General features: G+C 39.6%; 1 protein-coding gene across 1 annotated transcript; it reads left to right on the forward strand.

The window, feature by feature from the left end:
• Window positions 1–13,169: 13,169 nt before the first annotated feature.
• Window positions 13,170–21,553, forward strand: LOC311044006 (hydroperoxide isomerase ALOXE3-like; the record flags this gene model as incomplete). The annotated part of the gene is made up of 14 exons (XM_084055429.1): window positions 13,170–13,223; window positions 13,553–13,760; window positions 14,206–14,287; window positions 14,387–14,509; window positions 14,618–14,721; window positions 14,942–15,114; window positions 15,230–15,373; window positions 15,575–15,778; window positions 16,095–16,181; window positions 16,435–16,601; window positions 18,402–18,523; window positions 19,458–19,558; window positions 20,464–20,634; window positions 21,374–21,553. 14 exons carry the CDS (start codon window positions 13,170–13,172, stop codon window positions 21,551–21,553), a joined length of 1,920 nt encoding a protein of 639 aa, XP_083911555.1.
• Window positions 21,554–23,309: the final 1,756 nt, after the last annotated feature.

Consider the following 23,309-nt stretch of genomic DNA (forward strand, 5'->3'; position numbering starts at 1 on the left):
TCTGGGGGTTGGCGACAGGGCCTTTCTGTGTGGAGTTTGCATGTATAACACTTTAGTCTGGGAGTGAAGCATAACATTGCTTAACTCCCTGTGACCCTGATGAAGACATTGGTCACATTGGTCATATTTAGCCACCTAATGAAGCATTTTTAATTATTCTACATCAGAAAACAGAGTATGTTTAGACCACATCCCCTTACCGTTTTACTGTAAGGCTTATTATTGCCTATTTTTAAATCTACAGTTAATCATCATTCAGACCATTGTTCATGATTATATCATTATTTCAGATGAATTGTGTAGTTTCATTCAACATATAGGCTACATCAACTATTTATGGAAATGCATCGACAAGAGCGGTCAAAATTTTGGTTTCAAAGTATGGTTGCTTGTTTTAATGAATAAAGGTAAACTAATAATGGTCAATCTTTTTCTATTCCACGTAAAATTCATGATATGCTCTACTAAATTAAGAAAGTAAGCAAAGTAAGCATTACCACCAATCAGGTGCTGTTCTTTTTTAGATTTTAATGTTTGAGTTTTGACTTTGTGTGTTTTTCATAATATTCTGACGTGTATGCATGAGGTATATCTTTATGCTATTTGTCTTATTTTGTAACCTTATACACTTTGGCCGTATTTGCTCCAGAAGAGATTGGTACCATTTGTTCCATAATTGCAATAAAATAAAAGTAAAAAATAAAAAGGAAATGATGTAGTGCAAAAGTATAATCGAATACAATTGAAAGAATTGCTGGCACCCAAGATAAGAGAATAGACAACGGGAATTTGTTCAGGCAAATACATTTCAAAACTAGGAGCATCGCAATCACAATAATCAAAGGGCCAAGTAGGCCTACTGCACTGCCAGTTTTTCTGTTGGGTGTATGCCAGACAGCACTGACCTTACATGTCAGATATTTACAAGCAGTCTAAAAGTTTGTTTCATGGTCTTGTGGTGTGCTTTGATGAGTGTATCGAGTCTTTTATGAACAGTGATATAGCCTCACTACAACAGTAATACAGTAACTTCTCGGCTCAACTAATGACCAGATTATAAAAATAAATACAACATAGGTATTCTGTAAGAGTAACCACACAGAGTCCAAGAATAGTCCTTTTAAAAAAAAAAAAATCTAAATTCTAATCCCGGTTTAATTCCCCGAAGAGAGCACTGTGTGAAAATAAGCATTATGGAATTTTCTAAACAGCATTGAATCATAGTGTTCTGTGAAACACAAAGCAAAGTAAGACTACCAATATTTGTACATTTTACCAAATGAGTAGGTAGTATCTGGACACTGGTGACACACACTGTCTTTAGCGGAAGGCCTCACGATGTACAGAAAGTATGTTCCAGCCAGAGTAGAACATTGTGACAGGTACAATTAATGGCTAGCTCAGACTCACACACACACACACACACACACACACACACACACACACACACACACACACACACACACACACACACACACACACACACACACACACACACACACACACACACACACACACACACACACACACACACACACACACAGTACAGAGATGTACTGTAGCACACACCTAGCTCCGTGCACATCCAATACACACGTGGCACGAAAGCAACGTATGCAAGTGCATACACACACATGTGAAGTCTAGATATAAATACTGTGAAGACAAAGAAACCCCGCCTCTGGTACGCGGCCCCTTCCAACAGCTACACCATGCAGCAAGGCTGACTCCTGTACTCTGTGCTCTGTTTTTATCCAATAAACCAACTTAAGGAACTTGTACACAACACCTCACGTTGTGATACGATGTGAACAGCATTTTCACTAATCAGGGTCACTCAAGTGCAACGTTTGCAAATTCTAGTTTTGTATTTTGAATAGGTCTATATCCCTAGATGATATTTGATCATGATAGCCTTTCCCAAGTGGTAGCTTAGTCACAGTTATCAGTCTTCAAAGACACCAACCATATTCAAATAATGAAGAAAGTGTGACACTTTTTTGGAACAGAACATGTGATACAGAGGGGGGGGGGGAATCATTTTCTCTCTTTCATTCACTTTAATAATAATACAAAAAATAATAATAATAGTAGCTTGAATTTATATAGCGCCTTTCAAAAACAATGAACAACCAACAGACAAACTAACAAACAAAACAACAAACAACTATATGCCATAAGCCTGAGAGAATAGGTGTCTTTTCAAGACACGCAGCCTTAAGAGTCCAGTGTTGCACGAGCATGGAGCAGGAGCATGACCAATCCCTATTGGGAGAGAGTTCCACAGGGTGGGGGCTGCCACACTGAAGACTCTGTCCCCGACAGAGCCTTCAGAACAAGGTTCAGAACATGGTTTGCTTGTTTGCCTTGGGGACAGAGAGGAGGTCCAAGTCTGTGGACCACAGGGTCCGTGACAGAGTCGGTTTATGGCGTAGGCTTGAGAGGTACTTGATGATGATCAAGTACCTCTGATCATCATCATCATCATAACTGTCATACCAATATCAATTCTTCAGCATTCGTCATCGTCATCATTATCATCATCATAATCAATCAGTTCCACTTCATCTTCCTCCTCTTCCTTCTGATTGCTGCAGGTTTGTAGCTTGCACATTTCTGTGCACTTTAATTTGTTGGCAAGGCAGGAACAGTCTGGAAGCTTGCAGGTCCGTACACACTTGCAGGCCATACGTTCCAGGACAGCCATTGGTGCTGAGGCTGACAGGCTGGTGGTAAATGCTAAATGTACGTTTTTATCCAAAGTGCTTTACATAGATTGTACATTACATTCACCCATTCACACACACATTCACACACCGATGGCAGAGGAAACCATGCAAGGCACCAACCTGCTCAGAGCAATTAGGGGTTCAATGTCTTGCTCAAGGACACTTCGACACTAACTCTGGGGGAGCCCGGGATCGAACTAGGAACCTTCCAGTTCACTCTACCCGGCCACTCTACCCCTGAGCCACTGCCGCCCCATGGTGGTGCATGTGGAGTGGGCTGTTCATGTGAAACAGTGCAAGAGAGTTGTCATAGTCTCCAATGACACACACATTCACATTACTGCTATACTACACCCCATATACTTACTTCCAAGCACTGGGGATGAAGGAGATCTGGCAGCAGTATGGCACTGGTGAGAAGCGGCGCATCATCCCACTGCATCAAGCAGTCTCTCATCTTGGAGCACCACTAGCCAAGACAGTGATCAAGGCACATATCCTGACTGGAGATGACTGCATGAGTAAGGTGGGGACCAAACATGCAGCTATGGCTTTTGACCCAGTGCAATATCTGACAATCTTTGGAGAGGCAGACACCTTGACCGAACAAGACACAGCGTTGACAGAGAAGTACTTGGTGCGTGTCTGGGCAGGGTCCAGTTCAAGTACAACAGCAAGACATTTGATGACCTCAGGGTAGAAAACTATACCAGTGCCAGTGCTGGAATGGATGCTCTCCCTCCCACAAGTAGTGTGATCAGAGGCCACATCCAAGGTGTCTTTCTGGTGCATAGGGCTTGCGACCTGTTGCGACAGCCAAGGAACCTCAGGCAAGACTAGCACCAATGGAACATGGATTGGAGGAGCACTTTGGTACACTTCTGCCAAGTGTCTGAAGGCCTTACCACCAAGTCTGCTCACAGTATGCAAGTATTCAGGCAAGTGTGACACTCGCCGATGTGGGTGCCGTGCTGCTGGAGTTCCATGCATCATATTCTGCCATGGAAAACATTTTAAAATCCATCCTGTAAAAGTCCATCACAATAACCAGCATGCACACATATGGTGCACTTTGAGAGGAATTGTTATTTGATTTTGAGTTACGATTTTATTTGTATATCATTTTGTAGGTCTATATCACTCTTATTTGCTCATTTCAACACCCAATTAAAATAAAAGTTAAAGGAGGATATTTATAATTGTTATATATCTCATGTGTATGTCTTTGTTATAAATAAAACAAATCATTATTGAGTAATTGAGCTCCTGAAAAATTGCATTTACTTACATATTTCAATGACAAGATGCTCCTTAATGGTCAAAACAATATCAGAAAGGAATTATAAATGCCAGAATTAGTTTAATTAGTTTTATTACACCTGTTTTTATTCCTAACAATGGCCAAGTTATGGCCACGGTCTTTGAAATAACAAGATGACCTTGACCATGACCTTTCAAGGTCAACATCACCCAAAGTGGTCATAACAGAAATGAATTCCCCACCCCACAATTAGTCAACATGGAGGTATTGCATGTGTATATACACTCAGAAACAAAAAAAGTTGGATTTTCATCATAGCCGACGGCGGCCATTTTTGATTTGGCCATTGCGCCATTCGTGGCACTATGGCGGATGAGCACCTCTGTGATTTTTCATGTCTAGGTACCCATTGACTTCAAGTGAGAAATTCTCCTAACACCAAATTGGTTCTATGTATAGGCCAGGTACAGAACTACTGTGCAGATAATGTGGGGAGATAATGGCAAAAACATGAATGTCCTAAAAAAGTATTAAAGCTACTCATTTGAAAAGGCTATAATGTTTCAAAGTACTTATATGGACCCTACAAACAAAATGGTGCCAAAGAGATTTTGCCACCTTACGTGTCCCTGACTTCTCGTCTGGCCCATGGACTATATTGCAATGTGGTCCCAGGCACAAACACCGCTCTCAGCTGTAACATCTGTAAACATCTGTAACGAGTTGCAACATGCAGAAGACCCGAAGGGCCCATGACTTATTAGTTTATTAGTGTTTGCGTCTCTCTCTCTCTCTCTCTCTCACACACACACACACACACACACACACACACACACACACACACACACACACACACACACACACATTGAGACATTCCTGAATGTCTCATAAATTTTCTTATCTACTGTGGTCATTATGTAGTTTGTCTTTGCCTTTAATTCTGGCCGTATAGACCAGTAGCGTTGCTGGGTATACATGATATATATATATTTTTTTTAAATAATTTTTATCCCACGATTTTGTAACCCACATTTTTTTCACCCAGTGCCAATTGCCTATGTAATCCTGGGCACTACCTACCCTCTGCCAGCCTAGGGAGAGCCCAAGCTGAAGCTCATGCCTCCTTCAATGCATGAGGAGCAAGCAGGCCGCTTCTTATCACCCGACAGGGGGGAGTTTCCCTGGTTGGACATAGCGCGTGGAAGGAACACGTTATTCCAACCAGTTCCCTTCTCCTTCATCAGGCGCCCCGGCTGACCAGGGGGAGGCAGTATAGTGACCAGGATTACTACATGTTTTTGTGAGGGTATTAACTACCCGCTAGGAGACACGGGGAGAACATGCAAACTCCACACAGAGTAGGCCCTTTCACCAACCCCACCTAGGGTATGGGCGCCGATGACGTGGAGGAGAGAACACGCCCCCAGCGCCCACAGCTTCCCTGGCGGGAATCGAACCCAGGACCTTCTAGCTGTGAGGCGACAGCGCTACCGACTGCGCCACCGTGCCCCTGGGTATACATGATATATTAATAGATTTGTGCCCCCCACCTCCTAACCCATCCCTGATACTCCACTGAGGGACGGGTACCAATTCGTCCGATACTCCACTGAGGGACGGGTAGGGGCCTGTTCTAGCAATTCGTCCGATACTCCACTAAGAGGGACGGGTAGGGGCCTGCACGTGCTACCAATTCGTCCGATACTCCACTGAGAGGGCTTTGTTTGGCGGGTGGGGGCCTGCACGATTATATTTTATATGTGACTGGGTACAATGCTTTATGCCGCAAGTTGGCATTTTTCATTTTTTACAGATTATTAAAGTACAGAATATAAGCTTTTATATGATGTATCATTCATTGAAATCGGAACATATTTGAAGAAGATGTGCTCATTTGAATCTGGTTATCTATAATAGTGCAAACTGAGATAATCCCTTGTAAAGAATTGTCACTTCGAGCACCTCTCAGCTCCAGGTAATGGGCGTGAACAATGGGTAATTTATTCAGCCTAGCCACTCCTCTAATCACTCCCCCATTGACACTTTTCAGTCGAGGTCTATGAAAACAAGCCCAAAAGAAACGACCAGTTTCACCCAAGTAGCCCTATTAAATCAGATATTTTTAAAAAGTATCTTGAAAGCAAGCCCAAATAAGCAGAGGTGGAAAAGTACTCATTCTCTACTTAAGTAAAAGTACCAATACTGCAATATAAAAATACTCCGTTACAAGTGAAAGTCCAGTATTCAAAATGTACTACAAGCTCACAACGCGTAATCCGATCGGTGGCCATTTTATCCATTTGCTTTCAACTACGCGACCGCATCGGTTATGAGGTGTATTGCACTCTGATACATTATAACTCTATGAGAAAATGGCCGCCGATCGGATTAAAATGCTTTTTATTGCACAATGCTGAAGATACGGGTACTTATACCCACCCGAAGTGAATTGTAACATCTGTGGCCATGGGGTAAGCACTTTATATTTGAAATCTGAACGTTTATGTTAGATGTACAGGCTGTAAATGAACAAAGTGCAAACGCCATGTTGCAGTTCAACAAAGACGTCACGACCACAGTGGTGGAAAGTAACTAAGTACATTTACTCAAGTACTGTACTTAAGCTCACAACACGTCGTATCGCTACTACTTCGACACATTACAGATTTGCATTTGACAGATTTTTCCATTCGACAGATTTGCGTCATTGGCTGTCCTTACAGATTTGCATTCGACAGATTTGTGTCATTGGCTGTCCTTACAGATTTGCATTCGACAGATTTGCGTCATTGGCTGTCCTTTAAGCCAATGGGGATATTTTCCCATTGTCCCATACTCTGAACGGGCGGCCTCGTCCTCCCAGGCTATGGGACTAGACACGCCTCTCTCAGTGGATTCTGAGCACTAGCCGAATTTGGCAAATAGTTAGCTTGTATGATGTTACTAACTAACTGTTCGCGGTAATGTCCGCTCTCCATTAGTTATCGACGCAAGTTGCGTTATTAATCCCGTAATTTTCATGTATTGTACATCCCAAAATAAAATGTATTAACCATGTTATGGTGCTGTAATTACTTCATATTTTTGCAACATAATGTCCTTTACACGGGCCTTGCAAAAGAGGATCGCTTCCGCATTTTCTTCTTCGCTGGTCCAAATAATGATACGGTTGCCAGATTTTTGAGAAGAGAAATAAGCAACCATGGTGCTGTAATGACTTCATATTTTCGGACCACTTTTACATTTTGTGCTGCAGATTGGGGCAAAAAAAGCCTGCCGCAACCTGCTACAGTATATTATGACTTTATGTCATTTCTTGTCTCTCTCTCTCTCTCTCTCTCTCTCTCTCTCTCTCTCTCTGTGGGTCCGCCAGTGTGTCTGCTGTCTTCTACGGTGTGTGTCCGAGGAAGTGAGGGAGCGTAAGGAGTGAAAGTTTCTATCTCTGTTTATCTTCTATCTGTGTATGAGCGATTCAGCTATGCAGGCATGCGTGAATGTGTCTGAATGCGTTTGTCTGTCTCGCTCGTTCTCTAACAATTTTAGTCCAAATTTCAATCATTCTCCGGTCAGTTAGAACTAAGTAGCCACTCTGGTCTCTTAATCTCCATTACCCATAATTCCTTCTGGTCTCTTAGACTCCATTACCCATAATTCCTTCAGCAGGAAGTGTTAGCTACTGAGTCTCAAGTGAATTGCATTTAAAACATAGATCAGTTAAATTAACCCTAATAAGATTCAATATGTTCTAATATCAATATAGGAAAACATTAACTATAATATTAAGAATATTATAAAGTAATTTTGATTTCTTTAAAAAAAATTGAAAATATTTTATTATTTTAACTTAAGATGTTTTTGAGCTTGTAGATCTGCTACTTTTTGAAAGCTTTAATTCTTTCAGCTATTTTTCTGTACTTATCTAATTTCAATATACTCTTCAGAAGAAAGATGGTTATTCCTTATTTTTCATTGTTATATTTTAATTTTAAATATTTTAATTATAATTTCTAATTTGATTTTTTTTCTCTTGATTTTCAGTTTGATTTATTTTCTTTCTCATCAACAAATTCATTCTCTGACACACATAGATATGTGGGTGTCAAATAGAGGGGAGTTTGATGAATATTTGATTTAAATATGATTTGATTTAAATGTTTAATGTGCTTTGTTTTGTGTTTGTTTCATTTTAGAACGAGAATGTAAGCCACTCCATTAATCCAATTCCTGGACAACAATAAGGTCACAATACCTGCTAATTGTGACATACAGGGCTAAACTTTAATTTTATATTTTGTTCCAAACTGTTTTAAACTCTGTTTCATACTACAGTCAACTGTAGGTCTACTGCCATGCATGCCAAACAGTAAATGTGATTTCCATCTATCTTACAGATTTCAACTTGTGTCTTGGATAGACAGATGTTTGATGCCTACATGCCTACATGCAATCGGGACGTATTTCTTGAGTTTTAAGACCATTCCACGTAAGTTTTTCCCAAAATAAAGTGTAAAGATGTAATAAATACAGGTTCAGAAGTGTACCGTTCCATTTTTAAATACTTGGACTTGATAAAGATGCACAGGACCACAGCTCAACACGAGGAGGGTAACTTTTCTATTTCTGAACATGCACAGAATCGTCTTTGACCAGAGACGTAAGTTTCTTGTCAGATTTCAATTTGAAAACTTGTCAGACTGGTCAGTTTTCTTTCACTCTAAGCTCCACTGCTATGGGTCATTAACTTTGCTAAAAATTGATTAATCCAAACATGTTGAAAAGGTTTGATTGGGACAGTACATTAGCTGAGATTTCTTTGAATTATAATAAGTTATTTGCAAAGATGCAAGGGGAAAACTTTGTTGTGTGGTGTGTCTTACAATTTCATGAAATATAACCATGTTTTGCTTCTTAATTAAATAAATAACCATTATATACAGTCCTTTTGAAGAAGTACAATTTTGAATTAATATCTGAATAAATTATACAGTCCTTTTGAAGAAGTAAAAAATGTGTACGTTATCTGAATAACTAACCATTTATTTTTGCCCTTAAGTCATTGAAATTTCTGTATCCTTACTCAGCCACAATGTAAAGTTTGCCTGTCTGGTTTGGTTTGAATAATGTCACAAGGTACAAGAATTGATCAGCTTGCCCTTTGACCCTATCCAAATCATGATAAGATGTAGGCTTGATAGGGTTAAATCTCGTTATCATAATTATCATAATGTGTCTAGGGTCATAAACCTGCTTAAAATGTCAATTTAATATAGTGGTGTCTTTTTGGGCCTATACTTCAGTAAGTCTACTGTATTTTCCCTTCCAAGGCCATAGCTGGCTCCATAGTTGTTATCTGGTGCCGGCTCCATATGTTTCCAAATCAGTAAAACTTGTCTTGTCAACGCTTTGCGCTTTAATGTCAAATGGTGTGTTCAATGTCTTAATGACCTGTATCTCTGTACGATGACCGATATCTCTGTTGGACCCAACATCGTCTCTAATTCCCTTTTGTCAGCTGTCATCCTGTCACAGATAGAACCATGCACATGTCCTACTGTATGATATCGAAGGAACAACTTGTTTATGGAACCGAGAATTGTACACAAGGACACCCTAAGATGAACAACAACTTATTATGATGACACCCTGATGCCTGACAGCTCATCAGATATGATCTGACGTCTGAGGGTCTTAACCAATCGTTAGGATCCACCTTATATCTGATGTCCGGACTCCAACTTGTAAATACTATTGCCTGTTATTGAATCATGAGTGTGTGATTGTTATTCTTGTCTGTAACTTGTACTGTCTCCGTGTGCACGCTCGGGCAATACAGACTGATCATTTTTGGACGTAACGGTGTCTGACTATCATTTCTTTGGGTGTTGACTGGACGGGTATTGGGGGGTCTTAGTACCAAACCATCTTTTTCCATCTAATCTTAGAGTTAAATAATTCAACTCTATCAGCGTGCAAGGCCGTCCCATGAGCAATGCAACCCTGGTTACTTCGACTATATTACTATATTATAGCCGTTGAAATATATAGACGCTCGGAGCGCCTGGTCAGGTAGGTTATTGTGGCCTCCTGGTGGCGCTATAATAGGCCAATGTGAAAAGGGTGCCATTTCTTCTTAGGCCTTTCACGGCAATCGGACACTGCATTCATAATTTGAGGCATTTTGTTCCAAAAATGTGTTTGCTAAATTAGACCTGCTGGTGGCGCTATAACAGGCCAATGTGAAAAGGGTGGCATTTCTTCCTCTGTCTAGTGGGAATGTGCGTGCGAAATTTCACAGAAATCGCACGCTGCGTTCATGATTTGAGGTATTTTGTTCAAAAGGGACCTATCCTGCAAACTTTGGAAGCCAATGTTAGCCAATTACGATGGAATATGAAATATCGGACATAGTCTCGGCCATGCCTTTCGGCCTGGCAGAGACAATAATAGAAGCTTAAAGGTAGGGTAAGTGATATGTTTTGGTCAAAACATTTTTTTTTGTTAAAAGGTGGAAGCACTATATTCTGATAGTATTCATTCTGTTTTTTCGTAATAAACAGAAAATACATTTTCAGCATGGGTTGCAAATTTCCAACCAATCAGGAGAGAGTGCCCATTCATCAGCTACATTTTAAGTGTTCCAGTTCCAATTTTGTCTGCTAATTTCTTTATGCCATCACTTCCCATTTCAATTGTTTATCCTGTATGAGTTCTCTCTCCTGATTGAATATGATTGGATAAAATTGGTATCCCGACCTGAAAATGTATTTTCTGTTTTTTAAACAACTGTACTCCACCCCTCCTCAAGAACTGCTGACCAGAAAGGCTCATTCTTTAAAACCTGCCCTCTCCCCGCCTCTCGTAGCATTACATTTTTGAATCCCAAGCTGTAAAGTTTCTGTAGAATAATCCATTATTATGATGTAACGTGGCGTTTGTATTGGCATGTTACCTGCACATGTGTTCTTCTAGCGCCTTCCTGTATCTTATTTTCAGAATGTTTCAGGATATTTAGCCATAATAAGTACAAATATATGCAATTCTAAGAAATACAGCTGTGACACTGCACTGTTGAAACCAGGGGACTTTGTACATGTCACATAAGAGTGTTGAGAGAGTTGAATGATTAGATCAGATAAGGACAGTAGCCACTGTTAGAGAACAGTACTGGAGCCTGAGTTGCGTCATTTAAGACAGTACCAAGTCACATGATTAATCAACAGAAGGTTTCACCCACATGGGTAGACCATGTAAATAGAGTGGATGCTCACTAGTCAGTACGAAGTGTCCTGCAGGCATCAGTGTTATTAGTTGACAAGGTGTTATTGCTGCGTTCGTCATTTTCCATTGCGAGCTCCGAGAGACTGACGGTAAGAATTGAGAGTGTTTACACAACAATGAATGTATGTGTTTCTGATATGTTTTACAGTGTTGTGTGTATATTTCATGAGAAAAAAAGAAGGGAAGTCCGCACACCGATTGAGCTCCCAATGGAAGAGTCTGGTGTATTCATTTGTTAGGCAACGTTTTGACCACTGTCGGTCTTCATCAGGTCTCGATACATTACAAGGCAAGGCAGTTTAAATACAGGAAGGAGAGGCACAATACAATCAGCGGCAGCTTAAGCTTGCAACTGCAAACTGTTCCTGTTCGCAGATGACTCTGCTCTGCTGGTCTCGGACAGGGACAGGCTGCAGGTTGAGAAAACTCTGAGCTCCAGATACGGATCTCGACACGATCCGTATCTGGCTCTCCGACAACAAACTATCATTACACCTGGGTAAAACTGAATCCATCCTCTTTGGGTCCAGTTCTAACCTTTGCAAGGCTGAGAGTCTCACGATCAAAGCGGGTGATGATGTTATCACAAGAAAGGAGGAAATTACCTACCTGGGTTCCATCTTGGAGGCATTAGTATCATTGGTAACACCTGTGAATGTCTTCACAATATGGCTGCTGTGCATAGAGCCTATTAATAAACCAGACTCTTCCATTGGCAGCTCAATCGGTGTGCGGATTTCCCTTCTTTTTTTCTCATGTACGTATTGTTGTCCAGCACTTACTATTTTGGATGTCCGTGCTTACCCCTCGTTCCTGTGTGTATATTTCATGTCAGTAATTTGTTGTTGTGTTGTTGTTTATGTTTCCTTTCCTAGGTTTATAACCTATTGGCCTAGAAGTGTTAGAGTATGTTTGTATTGTAATGTTAGTATAATTAAATCATCAAAGACAGGGGTCTGAGTTGTGTCCGCCAACTCTGTTGCTCCAATATCCTTTACAAGGGGAGATCTAATTAGTTGCATTACTTGTGCGACTGGCTAGATAAATTGTACAGTTTCAAACCTGCCAGACCATTCTACTGAAACCACACTCTGCTAAGGCCATCTGTCACAGTAAGTTGCTTCATGCTGTTCAAACGGATATACATGAATGAAACTTTATTTGTGTGAACTGAGTACTGAATCTTACACATGCTCTTTTTCAGCACTGTCCTGCTTTTTGTTTATTATCTTTGTCTCGCTATTTAGATGCTAGAACTACAATAGATCATTTACTTGTAGATATGTGCCTGTTCCAAAATAGATTGAAAGACGATCTACAAGCCCACAATGCTTTGTGAGCTTGCGACTATTTTCGCACAGCCAAGTATAAATTGGGCTTTGTATACAGTAGCTGGCACCAGGTTTTCCTGGTTACTCTAATAAGCCTGCTGCAAAGGAACCAGGGAGCCATAATAACCCCTGATTACAACGGGGGTCATCCAAATCGTCATAAGCCTACTTGGATACATTACATTACATTACAGTCATTTAGCAGACGCTTTTATCCAAAGCGACTTACAATAAGTGCATTCAACATAGGTAGGGAACAAAACTACTAATCACTAGAAGTCTTAAGTGCATTTTCTGCTAAAACAAGCAGCCAAGAGTATACCTAGCGCTAAGGTAAAAGTGCAATATATCAGCTACCTACTTTCTTAAACAGATGAGACAAATGGCAAAATCAAATGAGCAAGAGCTAAAACAAATAAGTGTATTGACTAAACAAGATCCAATAAAACAATACAACAATAAAACAAGAGTTTGTACAACTAGTTAACAAGTAGGCAAGGCGAATACTTTTATAATAGACAGAATTAATTTGAAGCCTTTTTATTTCTTTATTCCAGACACAGAGCGATCATGGCTGAGTACAAGCTTGAGGTGACAACTGGTGACCAGGCACTTGCAGGGACAGTAAACTGCATATATGTCACCTTAATTGGAACTGAAGGAGAGAGTGAACACACACGTTTGAACAAAATAGGTTTAATTACTGGAACGGTAAGCTAATTTAAAGGGATGTGTTGCCATTTACTTTTATTTAAGAAGGAAAGAAAGGTCATTTTTCAGCAATGTTTTTTGGAACGCATGCATCCTTAATTTGTGTTGAAGTACATTTTAGCATTGAATACTACTTTAACATAGATAACACTGGCCAGTCTTTGAAGTCTGGTGTCTGCCTTGCTCAAAAGAACCTCAACAAGTTTCCCTGACTATTTTTACTCCTTCTTTTTTTCATACAGACTAGGGGCTACCCTGTGAAAACCAGTTTACATCTTGGGCAACTTCTATTGGTCAAACTGGAGAAAAAATCCTTTGTCCTAGATATCGCAGACGATGCATGGTTCTGTTCTAAGATTGTGGTGACTACTCCAGAGGACGATGTCATCCTTTTCCCATGCTACAGATGGGTGTACAATGGGAAACCGATAGAGCTGAGAGGAGGGAAAGGTGTGTTCCAAATAAAATAGACACTATAGAGCGCCAAAGTCTGACATCACTGCCGCCAGAGGGTGCTATCCCCCTAGGTTATTATTTTTATATTGGATTTCCCATAGGGGAATCTTAAATTATCATATAAGAACTGTATTCCAGAAATAAACAAATCAGCCGGGCGATTATCAAATCGATATCATAGAGTCACATACCTGACAAAATCTCCTGGGTGGTTTGTTTCTTTTGGAACACAGTTCTTATGACGCGATCTAAGATTCCCCTATGGGAAATCCAATACAAAAAATAACGCCATGACCCAGAGGTAGTGGGAGGAGTGGACTTTTGTACTCTATAATATACACGGTAATTGTGGTCAAACATTCACTCCCATTTTATGTGATGACTCTGATGTTTTCTTGATGTTTTCCATGATATAACTATTAGTCTTCTTTATCCTCAGCCATGAAGGCCTTTGAGGATGACCATCCCCTTCTGACCGACCACCGAAAAAGAGAGTTAATATGTCACAACGACTTGTACCAGTGAGTTTTATGTGTGCACAATTACATACTGCAAGAAGGGTTGTCGTTATAGTATCAAATGTACAAATATTACGTTTTTCATGATGTCATTCCCTACAGGTGGGGGACAGCTGGTCAATTAATGCCACACATCTCCACTTATATGGACGATTCTGAGATCCCTGATGAATACCGTTTCTCAGTCTCTAAATCTTTAGAAATTGCTCTTGAAAAAGAAAAGAGGTGAGTCTATATTGTTCAGGATCTCTACATACTGTACTGTATAACAAGGACAAATAGACCTAGTATAAAATGTTGATGAAAAATAGTAACTTTTTTTTCTTTTTCCAGTGTGGCTGAACTCAAACTGAAGGGAATGATGAACTCTACTGAGCAGTGGGCGGACTTTGAGGCCATAAAAAATGTTTTCTTGTTCAAAAAGACACAAATGTCAGGTAGAAATGGACTCTAAAGTTTGTAGTGTAACTCACTGGAACATTCTCATTGAATAACTACAAGGATTATTGCTTACATGCACGTAGGGTATAATTGGCCATGTTGCATTACATCCACATCTGAGAATGAAATACTCTCTGACCATTAGGAAACAGAAACATTTATATGCGGTGTACAATACATTATAAATAAAACATTTACCAATTGTCATTCCTGTAGAGTATGTCTCCGAACACTGGATGGAGGATGACTTTTATGGATTCCAGTTTCTGAATGGAATCAACCCAAATATCATTCAGCGCTGCTTGGAGCTTCCTCACAACTTTCCAGTCACAGAGGAGATGGTGAAGCCCTTCTTAGACAGCGGTAGCTCTCTCCAGATCGAAATGGAGGTAATGAATCCGTCTATTATATTGGTCCGTTTCAATTAATGGTTGTGTTAATGCCTGTGACATCCAGGAAGTACAAATATGTTGTATCTATAATCTAGTTTCTTCTCTCACGCAGAAAGGCAATATATTCCTCTGTGACTACAAGGGATTGGTTGGATTGTCCACTAAGGTGGAGAATGGTGAAGTTCTGCCTTTGACACCTGGTCTCTGCTTGTTTTACATGAACCCAGAGAATAAACTGATGCCCATTGCAATTCAGGTATTTCACTGATGAGGTCATTCAGTTACTGTATAGTCAGTCACACTGTCAAAGGAATATGAGCATCGATATGGGATCACTGGTCAAGTTTGTTTGACTACTACTGTACTTGACCATTAAGGATGAGACACTGAGAACATTTAAAGCCCGAGTTTTTACATGAAAATGTAAAAAAGATTTATTTTCCTTTTAACATCCCAGCTGACCCAACAGCCATCAGAGCAGAATCCAATTTTTCTGCCCAGTGACCCAGAGTGTGACTGGTTGCTGGCCAAGATGTTTGTGAAACATGCAGATGGCATCTACCACCAGTTTGTGTATCATCTATTGAACACTCACTATTTGGCAGAAGCATTAGCAGTTGCAACTCTGCGAAGCTTTCCAGTGATTCATCCTCTCTACAAGGTATGGTCATGAAGATCATTTAAATTATTTTACTATATGTATGTATATATAGCAGAAATCTTTCAGCGTTTTTAATGTCACTCACAACTCAATGACATTTTAACTATATCCACAAAACCTTTATGATTATGAATAACACACTGCTTTTTCATTACTGTTACCTAACATCTAGGTCATATGGCTGCTGTATAAACATAACATAACTTTATAGAAAATTGAGTTTTGCACAATAAAACTTGAATATTGTACCACTGTGTATGATTCTGGGTTTGTGATTAATCTTTGACATGGTTCTTCCTCCTCCTTGTCTGTCCAGTTGCTGATCCCACACTTCCGTTATATCTTCCCAATAAATGTTCTTGCCCGCAAAATACTTCTGTCACCTGGAGGAACGTTGTCTACAGTAAGAATAATATTCAAACTTGAATTGCTGCTGATTTTCAAAGTAGATTTTTATTCAAAAAAAATTAACCAGTAAGAGATAGTCTCTTACAGTATTGAGTTGAAAATATTTCAACTCTCGACCGGATACAAACGCCTGACGTGAATGTGCAACGCAAAATAGATGCTCAGTGCGGCACTCTCAACAATTCAAAAGCAAGAAATGCCTTGGTCTACACAGCCCTAACCTTGTCTAACGCTCATTATTTATTCAGACTTCGCTAACACCAGAGGGTTTTATTGAGATCATGGGAAGGTCTCATTCTGAAACAACCTACAGCTCCCTCTGTCTGCCAGAGAACATCAGAGCACGAGGACTGGAGTCTGTCCCAAACTTCTGCTACAGAGATGATGGACTGAAGCTGTGGAACATCATCAACAGGTGATCATTAACCATTGTTGTGTGACCGTCATTGAACCAAGCACGTTGGCAAAGACCGCACTCATTTAGATTGCAGGTCCTTACCAGACCACTGCTACGGCCCTTTAACAACTTTAACCCTGGCATCTCCATTTTGGGCATGGCATTAGGCAAAAAAAGGAACGAAAGAAAGAAAGAAAATGAAAGAAAGAGAAAAAATAAATCCTAAAATGTTTTGAAAATAATGTACTATATTTGTCTCTGCAAGGTGTGCACTCCCTTGAGGCCAGGGAAAAACCTTTGCCCTGCATTTTTCACATCTGCCTTTTATAGCGCCACCAGAAGTTATATATACTTATATAAAACATTTTTTTATATTACTCCTTCAGATCTTATCCAAATTTCATACAAATCGGTAGACATTGATCTCTATAGTCATGCGATCAAGACGGATCAGTTTGATTTTTCATATTCCATCCTGATTGTCTAAGACTGATCTAAAGTTTGCAGGAGTGGCCCGTTTTGAACAAAATGTTGCAAATCATGAACGCAGCGCCCGATTGCGGTGAAACTTTGCACGCACATTGGCACTACTTTGCGGAACAATGCCACCCTTTCAACATTGCCCTATTACAGCGCCTGATTGGCGAATTCCGAACATTGGTGGCCCACACTAACCTACCTGACCTGGCGGAGACCTGTGCTCCGAGGAGCACTTTTTCTAGTTTTGTGGTATTTTTGTGGTTAAGTGGCTTGGGGAATAGTCTTGTCGATTTGTGGCTTGACCCAAAAGAAATTGCAATAGTATCATTCAGGATTTTTTTATGATTCTTAGGGTCATCCAAATAACATATTAAAACTAATATATACTTAGTGGATCAAGGTCAATTTAGGGGTTGAAATGTGGGGCCTTCATGCCTTCAGCGTCACACAAATTAGGTTAAATTGGCATCCAAGATGGCTGCCGGGGTCTTTAAATTGCTATATATCAATTGAAAAAATGGATACAAAAGATTTATTTATTTATTGTGGTACCTCTATGCATGCTTAAGAACAGACTAAAAACCTAGGAAAATATACCTCCCGGAACGGTGTAATTTCATTTTACTCCCAAATGAGCAGTGTGGCACAAACTAAGTGCCAAATGCGACAAACAAATGGGTGTTGGGGTATTGGTACCCCAAATACAAGCATAAGACATTAAAATATCCTCTCAAAAAGTGTTTTATTGGCAAGATTGACCCCCAAAACTCAAGAAAATACACCAAATATGTTGGATAACTCTACATAAACCCTCCAATATTTAACACCATTTGACCAAGACGCCAACGTTTTAAAACCTCAAAACTTTGCTTTTGACCTTGACAAAAGTAGGTTCCACTAAATCCATGAATGAACACTTTTAACATATGATGTAGGAGGGTATTGGGACCAATAAGAACATTGCAATCACGTTACTATTGCAATTTCTTTTGGTTGGGCCTTTCTTTTGGCTTAGATTGACTGGCTTATAGTTGCAGGGGCAGGAGGATGTGTTACACATGACATACAGTCACACCCAGGAGCCACTTGATGTGATAACATGTTCTTGTATCGTTTGACTTCCTTGTTGTTTATTCTCTGAATTTTCTTTTTTGGAAATTTATGAAGTGAGGTTTTATGAAAGCTATTAAAGAGAGTGATGAACTTTTGGTGTTGACACCAATTTCTATAATTTTATGACATAATGTTATATAATTATCTATTTCATCTGCATAGAAATGTATATAACTATACGTTTAGGCCAGTGATATTTAAATACTTGTCATTATGTATCTCCAGCTTTGTGAGAGCAATAGTGGAGCACTATTACCCCTCAGACAGTGATGTGTGTAGAGACTCTGAACTCCAGGACTGGATCAACGAGATATTCACCAAAGCCTTCTTAGGAAACAAAAGCTCAGGTATATTACAACCTACGGTATGCTGTTGACAAACTAGTTAACATACACTAGTAAACATCATCTTTAAACAGTTGTAAAGCTTTGTTTAATGTTGCACTTCACAGGACCTTTTTACGTGTGTCTAAAAGCCGGACTAAAGCCTCCTAGAGGCTGTGCTTCTCCTGACACAGACTGAAGCGTTTGAACCGATTGATATTCATTCTCAGACATGGTCTAATATGGCTTCCAAGTGGATCTCGGAAGTCATGTGTCCAGCCTCGTAAAAGTCAAAAACTAAATAGAAAAAGAAAAAGAAAAGCTTCCCAGTAGACAGGAAATAGTGGCCATATGTCCATGTTGTGCGTTGAACTGTGCACAAAGCATTTCATGGGCACTAACTTTTCCATCTGTGCCGCGATTGTCATATTGGGGACATGAGGGGCGGTGGTGCAGTGGTAAAGTAGGTGCCCACTACCATGGAGTGTCGTGTTTGAATCCACTGTGTTACATCCAGCTTTGTCTATCTATACGAACACAATTGGCCCGTGTTCGGGGGAGCTAAGCATTCCCTTCATGTTTCTTGTTAATTTTCCAACAAACACACAACACACACACTGTCACGCATTGCTGCAGGTACTGTACTATACTGTAGTTGACAAGACACCGCCAAAGGTCCTGAAGATCTGAGAGACCAAAAGTTTCAATCAAGGGTCAGCAATTTACTAATAGTGGTGCCAGGCTAATGCCTTGTAAAATGAACTTTCAAGTTTTTACTTTACTTATATTCATAAATTATCACAAAAACATGGATTTGTGAATAGTGCAATGTTGCTGGTATTTCTCAATTGGAAAATGCAAGGCTGTGATTTAACCTGCTATGAAGTCAAAGCTCTAATAAATAATGAATGCCCAAGCTTCAAGATATTAAAATGTCTGTTGATGTTGATCTAAACAGGGATTCCTGCAGCCTTTCACACTGTGGAGGAAGTGATCAAGTTCATAACCATGCTGATCTTTACTGTATCATGTCAACATGCTGCAGTCCACCTTGGGCAGGTAAGATATTTCAATTAAATCTTCCTTGTTGCAAAACACACACCAGTGTTAATCGAGCAAACAAAATGGTTCAGGGCCAAACGCCCGAAGAGTGCTTTTTATATAGAACAATCACACATTGCAGATTACACATTAAATGACAAATCTGTTAAGTATGATGCACAGGATCTACTGACAGGGTCAGTTGTCTGGGTCACATACACATTGTAAAGTCATATTTTGGACTGTGATAGTATGCAACACTATGTGTTCACTCCCAAAGATGTCTCCTATAGCCTCTCTACGTTGGTTGCACGCACCACCATCCAGAGTCCTGTAGTATCTCTTTGCCCCATGAATGACAGAAATATGGAGGAAGGTATTAGATCAAGCCTCCTGGCAGATTTGTGCTCTACTGAGTGCACCTTAAACTGTGCATAATGACCCCAAAAGACATGTTTGCAGTTGTTGAAGCATACTTTTACATGCTACTTAAGTTTGGCTGGTTTTGTCAACTTAGCCACCAAGTGGCTATTTATTATAAGTAGATTTCACTTCACCACATCTCACAACCCAATGCAATGGCTAAGATAAGATACGACCTTCATTGATCCCGTGAGGGAAATTAAGTCGCCATGGACAGTACAGCAGCTAAAAAAGCACACCCAGTGTGAAGTGAGTGGTGCCATATATACAGTATATGCACATACAATATACAACACTATCACACCCTCAGCAGATTCTGTTGAACGGCTTGTTTCTTGGCAATTAGTCTACTGAGCGAGCTGAGTGACCATTGTGTGCCTTGTTATATATCTTCATAGCTAGCGGCACAAAGGACTATCTGAGTCTGTTTGTTGCCTGTTTAATTGTGATTTGTTTTATTGTGACTTTTAAATATGTGCATTCTCTCATCTCAATTTTAGTTTGACTATCAAGGTTGGGTCCCAAACTCCCCTCTCGCACTGCGTAAAGCTCCTCCAACCATTAAGGGACAGTCTAGCATGAAGACGATGTTTGAGACACTTCCGAGAGTTGGAGATGCAGTCAGATTTGTGTTACTTGATTGGGTACTCACCAGGAAATACAAGGACTCTGTAAGTTTTACTAGGCATGGTTGAATCATGTTGCCATCATGACTGATAAGTAATAGCTGTGAGACTTTGTTTTCAGTGGTGGAAAGTGACTAAGTACATTTACTAAAGTACTGTACTTATTTAAAATTCTGAGGCACTTATACTTTAATTGAGTAGTACTGTATGTTAATTTTTCAATACTCTATACGTGTGCAAATATTGTACTTTTTACTCCACTACAATTATTTGAAAACTCTAGTCACTATACAGTAGTTACTTTCTAGATTAGATTCTTAATACAATACGTATATTGATCGATTGATTGAAAATTGTATTGTATACTTTTGTCTAAAAGGTCCATCCAAAAATGTCCTTGCGGACTTGTTTCCGTTGAGGTCCTTAGTATTAATTTCATAGACATATATAGTAGCAACCAAACAGTTCAAATACCAACACAAAAATGCAGAGAAAATAACACCATGTACAAAACATTTTTTTTTTTTAAAGTACATTACCCACATAAGCCTGTTATTTGTTGTGATTTGAAACGAGTTTGATCAACAAGCTAGATCGTCTATTTTGCAAAGATTTTGAGTACTTTTACTTTTGGTACATAGGTATATATTGATGCCAATACTTTGAACTTTTATTCAACTAACATTTTTAATACCCCTTTTACTTGTACTTAACTTTTCTACTTTTACTTAAGTAACACATCTGAAAACTTCTTCCACCTCTGATTGTTCTCCATCTTTTCCAGATTCCCCTGGGTTTATATCCTGAGGAACACTTTGATGAGCCTGCCCCAAAGCAGATTATCAAGGAATTCCAAGCAGAGCTCTCCTTCCTCAGTGAGGCTATTGCAGCAAGAAACACAGGACTGGTAGTGCCTTACAACTACTTAAACCCTACCGAACTAGAGAATAGTATAACCATGTAGTCTGGGGGTTGGCGACAGGGCCTTTCTGTGTGGAGTTTGCATGTATAACACTTTAGTCTGGGAGTGAAGCATAACATTGCTTAACTCCCTGTGACCCTGATGAAGACATTGGTCACATTGGTCATATTTAGCCACCTAATGAAGCATTTTTAATTATTCTACATCAGAAAACAGAGTATGTTTAGACCACATCCCCTTACCGTTTTACTGTAAGGCTTATTATTGCCTATTTTTAAATCTACAGTTAATCATCATTCAGACCATTGTTCATGATTATATCATTATTTCAGATGAATTGTGTAGTTTCATTCAACATATAGGCTACATCAACTATTTATGGAAATGCATCGACAAGAGCGGTCAAAATTTTGGTTTCAAAGTATGGTTGCTTGTTTTAATGAATAAAGGTAAACTAATAATGGTCAATCTTTTTCTATTCCACGTAAAATTCATGATATGCTCTACTAAATTAAGAAAGTAAGCAAAGTAAGCATTACCACCAATCAGGTGCTGTTCTTTTTTAGATTTTAATGTTTGAGTTTTGACTTTGTGTGTTTTTCATAATATTCTGACGTGTATGCATGAGGTATATCTTTATGCTATTTGTCTTATTTTGTAACCTTATACACTTTGGCCGTATTTGCTCCAGAAGAGATTGGTACCATTTGTTCCATAATTGCAATAAAATAAAAGTAAAAAATAAAAAGGAAATGATGTAGTGCAAAAGTATAATCGAATACAATTGAAAGAATTGCTGGCACCCAAGATAAGAGAATAGACAACGGGAATTTGTTCAGGCAAATACATTTCAAAACTAGGAGCATCGCAATCACAATAATCAAAGGGCCAAGTAGGCCTACTGCACTGCCAGTTTTTCTGTTGGGTGTATGCCAGACAGCACTGACCGTGACCACCAACATGTCAGATATTTACAAGCAGTCTAAAAGTTTGTTTCATGGTCTTGTGGTGTGCTTTGATGAGTGTATCGAGTCTTTATGAACAGTGATATAGCCTCACTACAACAGTAATACAGTAACTTCTTGGCTCAACTAATGACCAGATTATAAAAATAAATACAACATAGGTATTCTGTAAGAGTAACCACACAGAGTCCAAGAATAGTCCTTTTTAAAAAAAATCAAAATTCTAATCCCGGTTTAATTCCCCGAAGAGAGCACTGTGTGAAAATAAGCATTATGGAATTTTCTAAACAGCATTGAATCATAGTGTTCTGTGAAACACAAAGCAAAGTAAGACTACCAATATTTGTACATTTTACCAAATGAGTAGGTAGTATCTGGACACTGGTGACACACACTGTCTTTAGCGGAAGGCCTCACGATGTACAGAAAGTATGTTCCAGCCAGAGTAGAACATTGTGACAGGTACAATTAATGGCTAGCTCAGACTCACACACACACACACACACACACACACACACACACACACACACACACACACACACAGTACAGAGATGTACTGTAGCACACACCTAGCTCCGTGCACATCCAATGCACACGTGACACGAAAGCAACGTATGCAAGTGCATACACACACATGTGAAGTCTAGATATAAATACTGTGAAGACAAAGAAACCCCGCCTCTGGTACGCGGCCCCTTCCAACAGCTACACCATGCAGCAAGGCTGACTCCTGTACTCTGTGCTCTGTTTTTATCCAATAAACTAACTTAAGGAACTTGTACACAACACCTCACGTTGTGATACGATGTGAACAGCATTTTCACTAATCAGGG

Source organism: Gymnoscopelus microlampas, assembly GCF_963454915.1.
Source record: "Gymnoscopelus microlampas genome assembly, chromosome: 4".
NCBI classification, from domain to species: Eukaryota; Metazoa; Chordata; class Actinopteri; order Myctophiformes; family Myctophidae; genus Gymnoscopelus; species Gymnoscopelus microlampas.